Source organism: Callospermophilus lateralis, chromosome 11 (assembly GCF_048772815.1).
Source record: "Callospermophilus lateralis isolate mCalLat2 chromosome 11, mCalLat2.hap1, whole genome shotgun sequence".
In the NCBI taxonomy this organism is placed as follows: domain Eukaryota; kingdom Metazoa; phylum Chordata; class Mammalia; order Rodentia; family Sciuridae; genus Callospermophilus; species Callospermophilus lateralis.
The window spans coordinates 23,846,733-23,858,733 of record NC_135315.1 but is presented as its reverse complement, the minus strand read 5'-3'; the positions used below and the strand labels follow the sequence as shown (position 1 = coordinate 23,858,733).

Sequence of the window (12,001 nt, the reverse complement as noted above, 5' to 3'; positions counted from 1 at the left end):
GCGGCGAGAGGAATGCAGCGGCCCGAGGCCTGGCCACGTCCGCACCCGGGGGAGGGGGCCGCGGCTGCCCAGGCCGGGGGCCCGACGCCGCCCGCTGGAGCCGGGGAGCCCTCGGGGCTGCGGGTACGGAGCAGGCGGGCGCGGGGCGGGGGCGGCGGGGGAGCGAGGAGGGGGACAGCCAACTCACGACTGGCAGCGGGAACTTTGTGCCACCACTGACCAGCCCTGGGGAAAGGACCCGGGCCCAGGGAGGGGAGGAAATTTTCGTTCTGGCCCGGAGGCCTGTCCCGAGTCGGCCGGTGCGGAGTGGAAGTTGTAGGGGAACTCGGAGCAGTGATGGGGATTGACTGGGGGCGGGGACGGTGTAGGGATTCCGCTGGGAGGGGTGAGGAGTGGGTGAGGAGTGGGCCCGGACTGAGTTTCCGTCGCCCGTGGGTGATGGCTGTGCTTCTGGAGCTTGGGGCCAGCTGGACGGAGGAGGCTCGGCGCCACTGTCCCCCTGGCCTAGGTTCTGTGATACACTCCGACTCGGGCTCTGGAGCAGTCAGTGCATGACAGAACTTGGGCCAGGTAGGACTTTCTGCACCCAGCAGGCACAGCGCCCACCCAGGGCCTGCAGTGGAACATCTGTCTGGGAGTGGAGTGGGCCCATGTGGCACAGGGTTGGGCTGGAACCAGCTATGGACTGGAGGCTGGGGGTCGCTGGAGCCTGAGGATGTATTCCTAGGGCCCGCAAATCCTATAGCCCATACCTGGGTGTCCACCTTGAGTCAGGGGACAAACGGAGCTTTCCTCCCCGGTGTCAGTTACAGGAACCTTCCCTCTACACCATCAAGGCTGTTTTCATCCTAGATAATGATGGGCGACGGCTGCTGGCCAAGGTAACCCTCACCCTTTGGGACCCTGAACACACAGTAATACAGCCCCAAGAACAGAGGTCTCCACCCAACACCCAGCTGACTCCCTATATCTGGAGAGACTCTACTGTGGTCTCTGTGGTGCACAGCAGCTCCGTATAGACCCATTCTGTCCACCCTCCTGCCTTGTCAAGCTGCTGGCCTTGACTATAGGGGGTATCTCCTCTGTTTCTACTTATGCTGCCTGCCTTGTCTTATCATCCTTCCACTGACCAGCTGGACCCTAGGCATGGGAAGTTTCCTCCCAAGAGGTCAGTGGAGTATTCAGCCTGGGGCCAAGGAGTCCTAGTCCCTAAACTAAATAAGGGACTTCCACTTTTGTTCTGCAACTATGAAGGAATTAGTATAAGGATTTAGAACCAGGTGGAATTTTAGAGATCATATAATCCAACTCTTTTAATTTCACAGATGCAGAAAATGAGATGCACAGATGCTAAATGAGTTGCCTAAGGTCTTATTAATATTGTAACAGAGATCCAAATTCAGGTTTTTGGTTTTTTTTTTTTTTTTCCAGTATTGGGAATTGAACCTACCTAAGAGCACTTTACCATTGAGTTTTTATTTTTCCCCAGTCTTTTTTATTTTTTATTTTGAGACAGGATCTCACTAAGTTGCCTAGGGCCTAGCCTAGCCAAGTTGCTGAGTTGAGGGTGGCTTTGAACTTGTGATCCTCCTTCCTCAACCCCCCAAGTTCAAACTTGATTTTTAATTTTTTTTTTACTAGGGATTGAACTCAAGGGCACTTGACCACTGAGCCTCATCCCTAGCCTTATTCTGTATTTTATTTAGAGCCAGGGTCTCACTGAGTTGCTTAGAACCTTGCCATTGCTGAGGCTGGCTTTGAACTCTTGATCTTCCTGCCTTAGCCTCCTGAGGTACTGGGATTACAGGCATTCACCACTGTGCCCAGCTCAAACTCAATGTTGATTTAAAGCTCAGGGTGGCTTTTCTCTGGACACCTATTCAGTTATTTGTTGTTCATCCTATGAACATGGCCTGGGTAAACCAAACTAGGATAATCCAAAAAGAAATTTCTACTATTGATACAATTAGCTGGAATAGAACTACAGCATCTAAATTAACTATGAAATGCATTACAAATTTTTCATTTGTTTGAGGCTGAATTTTTTTTTTTGTCTTCATAGCATTCAAATGAATTTGTTCATGACAGCAGGAGCCAGCAGGGAGACTGCTAACTTGCCTGCATAGTACAAAGTGGCAAAATTTACATCCAGAAAATTGAAAGCTGAGCTAACCACACCTTGCCCTGGCAGATGGCCAGAGTGGATCAGCAATGCTAAAGCCTCCAGGGCTGCCTGCCCAGTAGACCCATCCATGTTACAGACTAAGAAATTGAGTCAGGGGGAGAGGCTTACCAAACTTAAACAAAACACCCATAAAAACACATTGATTTAGTTATGTAATATGTGCCAGGAACTTCTCACTAGGTATTGAATCTTTGACACACCTTGTCTGAAGCCAGACGATCATTGGTATTGAATCTCAGCTATAATCCTTATCACTTTGAGATATTGGAAAGCCCACCCCTTTTTATGGTGATACTGGGGATTGAACCCAGGGGTGATTTTACCACTGATCTACATTTTAGTACTTTTTTAAACTATATTTTTTAGTTGTTGATGGGCCTTATGATTTATCTATATATATTATATTTATATATGGTACTGAGAATTGAACCCAGTGCCTTACATATGCCAGGCAAGTGCTCTACCACTGAGCCACAACCACAGCCCTCCAGTACTTTTTTATTTTGAGGCAGGATCTCCCTAAGTTGCCCAGGCTGACCTCAAACTTGCAATTCTCCTGCCTCAGCCTCCCCAGTAGCTGAGATGACAGGCTTGCACCACTGCGCCTGGTTTCTGACTTTCTCATGCCCCAGTTTCCTTATGTATAACTTAGCTGGATCTATGCTGGTTATTGTTTAGGGAAGACTCCTGACTTTGCCTACTTCTGTAGGCTCAGGTTAGTGTCAAAACAGTGTGACTTAGTGACAATATTTAGGCTGGGGATGTAGTAGGTAAAGCACTTGCCTAGCATGTGTAAAGCCCTGGCTTCAATCCCCAGCACAGCAAAGAAAGAAAGAAACCAGGAAGAAGAGTCCAAAGAACCCTCAATAGTCTCTATTTTTTCTTTTTTTTTTTCCTTTTTTTTGGGGGGGCAGGGGTTACCAGGAATTGAATTCAGGGGCACTCGACCACTGAGCTGCATCCCCAGCCCTATTTTGTATTTTATTTAGAGACAGGGTCTCACTGAGTTGCTTAGCGCCTTGCTGTTGCTGAGGCTGGCTTTGAACTCATGATCCTCCTGCTTCAGCCTCCCAAGCTGCTGGGATGACAGGCATGCACCACTGTGCCCTGCTATTTTGTCTTTCTTTATTTAGAATTTGCTTATGGGAACTAGGGTACATTCAGGCATGGAAGATCATGAAAGGGAAACATGGCATTGCAGCAGGGTCCCACAGGGTCTGTCCACATCTCCTGCTCCCCACCCAGGAAGGAACGAGGCTTTGTGGAATTTTTTTTTTTTTTTTTTTGCCCCTTGTTCTCTTTCTCACAGTATTATGATGACACATTCCCATCCATGAAGGAGCAGATGGTTTTTGAGAAAAATGTCTTCAACAAGACCAGTAGGACTGAGAGTAAGTGTCCACCTCTTCCTTCTCCAGAACTCAAGAACACTGCTGTTCATTGCCTTCTGCATCTCCACACACATCTGTCCCTGTCAGCCTTCCGTACCCACAGGCCATTACCTTCTCTCCTAAAGCTGTCCCTCGTCCCCTTGTCCGCTGTTCTTCACTCCCTTCATCCAGGAAACCTCACTCTCCACACCCACCTCCCAGCACAGCCAGATCTCTCCACTGAGGAGGCCAACTCTGTTGTGGCACCCCGGGCCTGGACCTGTTCTCAGGGAATGGCGCATGGTAGAGGGTGGATGGGAAGTCAACTTTGAACAGAGTTTGCTGACTCCTTAGCATGAGGATGTCCCTAGAAATATAGCACTGGTGGGACCAAGGACACAGAGCAGCCTAGGGGCAGTGTCACTGATTCTGGTCTTTCATGGGCTCCTTGGGAGGGGAAGAGGAAAATAGAGGAAGAGGCACAGAGGATGCAACTGGGAGGAGGGGCCATGTTGTTACCAGGCCAAGGTGACCAGAACCAAAAGCCCTTCCACCTCTAGGTGAGATCGCATTTTTCGGGGGCATGACCATTGTCTACAAGAGCAGCATTGACCTCTTCCTGTATGTGGTGGGCTCATCCCATGAGAATGAGGTGAGTTCAGGAAGTTGGGGTGACAAGGTCTGGCTTGGAGTCTTGGGTGGAGGTGGGTTCTGGAGGCTCACCATTGGTATCCCTCCTCTAGGTCTTGAGGTAGGGAGGGGCAGCCAAAATGGTTCTTTCTGAGATGATATGTATCTATAATGCCCCTTGGGTTCCTTTGGAAACAGAAACGAAGTCATCAAACCCTCTGCAGGGATCCATTGATTCTTTCTTAACTAGAGAAGCAGACATTCAGTGTCCCCCAGTTCAGACCCAGGGAAGTTGCCTGTTAGGTCAAACTACAGTCAGCCTCTAGCCGAGTACTGGCAGACAAGGGAGGGCGGCCCACTGCGGCCTACATGGTGAGCTCAGAGGTCTCCTTTGAGACTCTGGGCTCAGCTGTCTTCTTTTCCTCCTCCCACATCTGCCTTCCCTCAGCTGATGCTCATGTCTGTTCTCACCTGCCTGTTTGAGTCTCTGAGCCACATGTTAAGGTGAGTGAGATTCTCTGCCCTCCAGGACCCCAGCCCTGAGGCCTTGGTTGTGCCAGAGGCAGGGTCCTTCCTCTCTGCTTTCCTCCTGAAATCCCTGCAAGCCCAGGACTAGAACCAGAGCATCTTTCACCAAGGCCCCTGACTTACCTGACCACTGTGGTGCCACCCAGAGCAGAGCCACATGCAGGGTATAGTCCACAATTGAGTCTCCACATGCTAAGTCAGTGCCTGAGGTCATGAGCATTAATATCATAACAGAGATCCAAATTCAGGGTTTTTGTCTTGAAGCTCCAGGTGGTTTTCCCAGCACCTCTATTCTGCTATCTGATCTCTGTCCCAGCGAGTGTGACCTGGGTAAACCAAACTAGGATAATTGAAAAATAAACAAGCACAGGTGACACAAATTAACCACAGTAGTGTGGGAGCACCTAAACCAGCTATGAAATGCATTGGGGCTCCCATGGTGGGCATGTGGATATCAGTGCCCAAAGTGATGGAGGCTGGGCAAGGTGGGGCTTCGGGAAGCAGACCTACCCTGTGCCAAGAGTCCTTCACACAGGGGCTGGGGTTGTGGCTCAGTAGTAGAGAGAGCACTTAACTGGCATGTGTGAGGCCCTAGGTTCAATCCTCAGCACCACATAAATTAAATAAATAAAGGTATTGTGTCTATCTACAACTAAAAATATATTTAAAAAAAATAATCCTTTGCACAGGCTCTGCCCTCAGAGCCCTTAACATTCTCCTTCTTGTCCTTATTGGGGAGAGGGGTGGTCATCAAGGCAGTCTTTAGAGAGAGAGGGTCTGCCTCACCTAGACAGAGACTCAGTTCCTGGTTCCTGCTGGCCTTGGGGAAGCTCAGGAGCTTGTGTCTACCCTCAGGAAGAATGTGGAGAAGCGCTGGTTGCTGGAGAACATGGATGGAGCCTTCTTGGTGCTGGATGAGATTGTGGATGGCGGGTGAGGAAGGGCTGGAGAGAAGAGGGAAGGGCTGGGGAAACTCACAGCAAGAGGGTCTTTGTGGGCCATCAGTCAAGATTGCTCCCAGTACATTGTCAGGCTCTCTGGCCAACTCTCACTCGCTTCCCCCAACATATGCCCAGTGATTCCACACACCCAACCTTTCCCCTTATTCCCACCTCACTCCTAAGGATGGAGGTTGATGTCAGTGTTAGCCAAAGTCAAGCCAAATAAGAAAGTTACCTAGCTGAGGCTGTAGCTCAATGGTAGAGCACTTGCCGCCTGGCATGTGCATGGCTCTGGATTCCATCCCCAGCACTGAACGCCAAAAAAAAAAAAAAAAAAAAAAAAAAAAAAAAAAAGGTGATGCTTGCCAGAAATCCCAGGAATTTGGGAGGCTGAGGCAGGAGGGTCACAGGTTCAAGACCAGCCTCAGCAAATTAGTGCGGTCCTAGGCAACTTAGTAAGGCCCTATCTTAAAATAAATAAAAAGGGCTGGGGGTGTAACTAAAAAAAAAAAAAAAAGAGAGAGAGTATCCTGATATCAACCTATGGCAGATGGTTAATAGGCAGGGTTTAGGGAAATCCATTTTGATCTCCAGGGTCCAGAAGAAGCATAGACATTTGTTTCTCTGGAAGGATTTCAGATGGTCTACTAGACCCCATCCATTCCCCTTTCAGAGCTCCATTCCAACACAGTTAGATGCATGACCTGGGCTAGTTACTCATTTTTACTGAGCCTTACTTTCCCTGTCTTTAAAATGGGATGGTGAGGAAACTAAGGTCATAGGTTTATAGGGACCAAAGAAGATGATGCACATGAAGCTCATTTGGTAAGTGCTGTTTCCTGTTGCTGTGCCAATGAGCCCAGGAACCCCTATGAGAAGAGGGGACCATAATCAGGGAGAAAAAGAAGTTCTGACTCGAGGGCAAAGGATAACAGAAAATTCTTAAAACAAACAGTCCCGGAGATTATGCTCTTCCCAAGCACAGTGCCTCCCTTCCTGGGGGTCGGGCTATAGTTCCTGGAAATGCCTCCCTCCCCCTGTGACTATTGCCTGCCTGCTATAGTGCTCCACCTTGTGCTGATTGCTGGGACCTAAATGTGACTGGAGGTTGACTAGGTTTTGTGGAGCTGAAAGTGTATAGATTGTGGCCTGAGTATAAGCTCCTTAAGTTCCCCAGGATCTGCCACTGCCGAGCTCACCCTCCTGTCAGGGAAAACCAATAAGCACCTACCAGGGAAGTGGCCCCTGAGCGAATGCTCTGCCTTTATGGATTCCAACACCTCTGGCTAGAGATCCTGGGCCCAGAGGGAGCCTGGGAAGAAGCTTCTGGGAAATGTTTATTTCCATTGGTTTGGTAAAAAAGAAGACGAAACTTTTGCCCTGGAGGAGCTTTACCAGGTAAGAAGGAACACTCAATGGCTGCATCTCTGTACCTCCACAGTGACGAGCCCTCCTACCCCATGCACCCTGCACACTACCACAAACAGTTCCATAGCTCCTCCAGTGCCTCATGAGTGTCTGTCCCTTGGCTGAGAAAAGCCTTAATATTTAGGTCTAACAGAAGAAAGGGTAGATTCTAATTTTTAGATTCCATTTCTCTCATGTCCAGCATGACCCATGGCATGAAATAATAGTGAGATAAGAGAGGAATCTCCCCCAAGGGCCTCCCTTTTTTCACTGTAGCTCAGTCTTTCTACAGGGAATTCATCCCTAGACCCAGGTAGTGAAGTAAACTTTGAAGAGCTCTGAGTTTGTGAGTTCTTGCCTTTTTTTTTTGTACTGGCATGTGCATTGAACCCAGGAGCACTTTACCAATGAGCCATCACATCTCCAGCCCTTTTTGTTTTTTATTTAGAGACAGGGTATTGCTAAGTTGCTTAGGGCCTAGCTAAGTTGCTGAGGCTGGCTTAGAACTTGCAATTTCCTCCTGCCTCAGCCTCCCAAGCAGCTGGGATGACAGGCATGTGCTACCATGCCTGATAACATCTGATAATTCTAAATTGGACTGCCTCACTTCATAGTTATTGCCCAGTGATGACCAAGGGTATGAACCACAGATGTGAAGAGTAGATGAGCAGAGCTGAGGGCCTTCTGTGTCGAGGGAGAGGTGTGACTTGAGGATCATCCGTGGGAAGGAGCCCTGGAGGGGAGATTCTACAGGTGGAAGAGAGAGAAGCTGCTTGTCTGGGAGAGGAGGCAAAGGAAAGAATCACATCTCCAATCCCCCTCACCCCTGGTTTTTCTCTCATTTTGCAGTGTGATTCTGGAAAGTGACCCTCAGCAAGTGATCCAGAAAGTGAATTTTAGGGTAAGTCTTCCCTCACCCCTCCTCACTCCCATCTCCTCCAGGTTGCCCTTCCTGTCCTCCCCCTTCTCATCTTCCCTGAGCATGGGTCTGCCAGGGCCCAGGTAGTGGAAGCCATAGTTCCTCTGGCAGAGGTCATCCCCTGAGCCATTGCATTTGCTAGGGTCAGGGTGGGTGGGTGGCAGCTTGTTGCTAAGACAGATCTTCTTGTCCTCTCCTATACAGGATCACAATCACCTTCCCACCCTCTCTCCTGGGAAGTATAGGCAGGGAAATATGTGAATCCTCAAAGGGATACCTGGTGGCTACCTTGGCCTTGAGATTGACTTGGGGGAGTGGACAGAATCTCCTTGCCTATTCTGACTTTCTTGTATCTTGAAGAAACCTTGCCTTCCATTTTCATTCCCCTTCACTCCCTCACCCTCCATGCACCACAGAAAGATCCCAGGGGTCTTGACTTCCAAATGACAGGCTGCAGGACTTCTGCTAACTAGAGATACAGGTGCAGTTCTGGATCACACTCACCACTGCTCTCTCAACCCCCAAGTCCCTCTCCTTCACCTCTCTGTCCCAACAACCTCACCATGGCCTAACCCCACCCTTTGATTCTGCTTCCCTGCAGGCAGATGACAGCAGCCTAACTGAACAGAGTGTGACCCAGGTAGGCCCCTGCATCTTTAATAGAAATGTGCTAAAAGAGAGAAGGAGAACTGAGGAACCCAGGGGATGCTATCAGGGGTGCAGAAAGGAAGGGATTAGGCCATGATGGACCATCTCTTAGAAACAGTGGAGGCTGCCAGGTCTCTGGGGTGGGAGAATTGCATATAAGGGATGAAGGGACACTTTGCCATCTGCTTACTTGTCTGCTGGCCTGGTTCAATTGGATCAAACTTGAAATGAACTGCCTACCTTGGTGATGGCTGGGTAACTTGTCTCTCAAAGCAATGTGCGAGCTCAAGCCCCAATGCTCCCCCAACTTGGAAAGGATACCAACTAGGAGTTTGCCTCCAAACCCCACCCTCATCATTTAGGATCCTCACTGGGATTGTTAAGGGTTGTTTGTTTGTTTGTTTGGGTTTTGTTTTTTGTTTGTCATGTTGAGGACTGAACCTAGGGTCTCTCACATGCTAGGTAAGTGCTCTAACACTCAGTTACATTACCACCCTTCCCACCCCTCCCAGTTCTTTTTAAAAATCTTATTTTTTTGGACAGGATTTTGCTATATTATCAAGGCTGTCCTTGGACTTTTGATCCTCTTGCCTCAGCCTTCTGAGTAGCTGGGATTACAGGAGTAGACCACTATATCTGTCCGGCTCCTTTTTTTTTTTTTTTTGAGATGCGCTCTCCCTATGTCGTCACAGGCTGGTCTTAAATTCTTGGGTTCAAGCAATTCTTCCTCCTCAGTCTCCTGGAGCACATGGGCTATAGTCATGTGCTACTGCACCCAGCTTTGTTGAAGAGCTCTTTTTTTTTTTTTTTTTTTTTTTTGGTAGCAGGGATTAAACCCAAGGATGCTTAATCACTGAGTCACATCCCCAGCTCTTTTTTTATTTTGAGAATAAGTGCTAAGCTGCTTAGGGCCTCGCTAAATGGCTGAGGCTGGCCTCGAACCTATGATCCTCTTGTCTTAGTTTCCCAAATTGCTGGGATTATAGGCATGCACCACCATACCTAGCTGTTAAAGGACTCTTAAACTCATAAGATCTAACTCTCCCCGCTCATCACTTGTCACCTTGCCTCTGAAGGACCTGGCTAGGGAAAAGCCCACTCCCACCATACACCTATATGATCCTATTGGCTGACTTCCTTGACCTCTGTTCTGTCTGCTCACAGGTCCCTCTGCTCAGACTAATCCTACTTCTGTGGAGCTTCATGCCCTGGCACTAACCACTCCTACTCTGGTGGCCCTACTGAGAAGGGCCTGTGCCTACCAATGGGGAGCCCCAGGTGTGGTGCCCATTTTTCTGCACTACTCTCAGCACTCCCTCTGCCCTCTGGTTCCCCACGTATCCTCATGGCCTGCTGGAATTAATGCAGTTGCATGGCAATTTTCTGGGAAGAAGAGGTTGCGGGCAATAAGCAGAGCAGATGAGAAAATAAGCACTCCTATGAGGCATCTCAGGTTGTCCTACCTTAACACCTGATGCTGGGTGACCTAGGGCAAGACCTCTCTGGGTCTCACATAATAGAAGGACCTCTTCAGAGAGTTATTCAGAGAGTTAATCAAAAGGCTACTACAAGGAAAGCTTCCATAGCTTCTAGTGAGCCATACATGCTCAGCAAATAACCATTACCACTTTTCCAGAGGGCCAAAGAATGAAGACAAAGCACTTTTTTTAGATGTTGATGGGCCTTTATTTTATTCCTTTATTTATATGTGGTGCTAAGAATCAAACCCAGTGCCTCACACATGCTAGGCAAGTGCTCTACCACTGAGCCACAACCCCAGCCCAAAGACAAAGCACTTTTAATGAAATTCTTTTTTTTTTTTTTTTTAAAGAGAGAGTGAGAGAGGGAGAGAGAGAGAGAGAGAATTTTTAATATTTATTTTTTAGTTTTCGGCAGACACAACATCTTTGTTTGTATGTGGTGCTGAGGATCGAACCCGGGCCACACGCATGCCAGGCGAGCGCGCTACCGCTTGAGCCACATCCCCAGCCCCATAATGAAATTCTTGAGTGAAAAGAAAAGTGCAGGTAGTGAAATAGGGGATACAAATGAGGAGAAATTTAGATTCCCCTAGGAGAATAAGAGGAACCCCAACATGCCCCAGAGAGTTGCAGGAGGAAGAGAGATACACAGAGTAGAATCTACCTTCTTTTAAGGAAAAGAGGCTTAATGGCTGGAGAGACAATCTGAAGGACACCTGGGGGCCCTGCTGTATTGGCATTGGGTATTCACAGTGCTACAGATTTGTGTACATACTGGACCCAGACTGCTTCCTCAGAAGGTGGCCCAAGGCAGGGTCTGGGCCACCCTTTTCCAGCTGTGCCACATCAGCAGTAGACTGGATGGAGTTGAGAACACACTGCTAGCCAAGACCAGAACTAGTGGGTTGCCGAGGTGTCAGGTGCCTAAGCCCAGTATCTGGGGACAGGAATTCTCATGGTATGGCATGTGGGAGGTAGGGGGCCACTGCCACATCCAGGGTTACAGATGCAGGAACCAGAGAGCTGGGCAGGGTTGGACCTGAGGTGGGAGCTGGCTGCTGCCAGTTGGACCTGCCCTATCCTTTCTGTCTGGCCCCAGACAGAGAAGAGCTGCTGCCACCTAGTGACCAAGGTTGCAGGGGCGGCTGGGGACCCTGTAGAACTTTTTACTGCCGGTTTAAAGGTATTTGACAATCTCCCCACTTCTTTCTCTCAACCTCCTACACCCCATCCCAGGTTCTCCAGTCTGCCAAGGAACAAATTAAATGGTCGTTACTGAAATGAAGGCTCTGGATTCAAGGCTTTCTTCCCCAAGAGAACCATTTCCCCATTCCTAGCAAAAGCCCAAGGGGCAGAAGAAACCCTTCTGCCTTCCCAGGCCTCCCTCAGCACTGACCCTTGAGGAATTGGGCGAGGGATTCTGAGAAGCAATGGGTTGGCCCCTGATCGGTTACCCCTTCTCAGCGCCCTGGCCTGCCCTGGGCCATGGGAACCAGCTGAGCTGCTTTGCTCAGAACTTCTCCTAGACTTTTGGAGTCAGGGCCCTAATAAATCTGCTTTGTCTCCGGCCAAGGGTCTCCTCCTTTCTTGGCCTGGGAGGGGTGTGTGTGTTCAGACAAGGGTTTCTGGGCTTTCTGCAGCTCCTCTTGGGTACATGAGGCACATCTTCAAGATATCCAGACCCAGGGCGGATGTATCCCTGCACTTGCCTGTTTGGGAAGAGAACGGGTCACGGGAAAGGGACTATTTAGTATAGTAAGGGGATGCAACACTGATACCCCGGGGTATCATACGCGGCGGGCGGGGCTGGGTCTGTGTAACACGGTGAGAGTGACAGTGGCAGGAATGACGCATACTTCTAAGAAAGAGAGAGCAAAAGATGGTACCCCCAC

The 12,001-nt window shown here is 49.2% G+C and overlaps 1 protein-coding gene across 2 annotated transcripts; it reads left to right on the top strand.

Annotated features, from left to right (window-relative positions):
• Copz2 (coat protein complex I subunit zeta 2) lies at positions 1 to 11,681 on the top strand. 2 transcript variants are annotated; one of them, XM_076869857.1, is made up of 9 exons: positions 1 to 123; positions 807 to 881; positions 3,525 to 3,576; positions 4,116 to 4,207; positions 4,634 to 4,689; positions 5,569 to 5,646; positions 7,911 to 7,962; positions 8,582 to 8,620; positions 11,346 to 11,681. In XM_076869857.1, the coding sequence occupies exons 1-9, from the start codon at positions 13 to 15 to the stop codon at positions 11,391 to 11,393; spliced, it is 603 nt and encodes a 200-aa protein (XP_076725972.1). In that variant the 5' UTR covers positions 1 to 12; the 3' UTR covers positions 11,394 to 11,681. The 2 variants fall into 2 exon arrangements, with proteins under 2 accessions (XP_076725972.1, XP_076725971.1); XM_076869856.1 differs by having other exon boundaries at positions 3,495 to 3,576.
• The last annotated feature ends 320 nt before the right edge of the window (positions 11,682 to 12,001 follow it).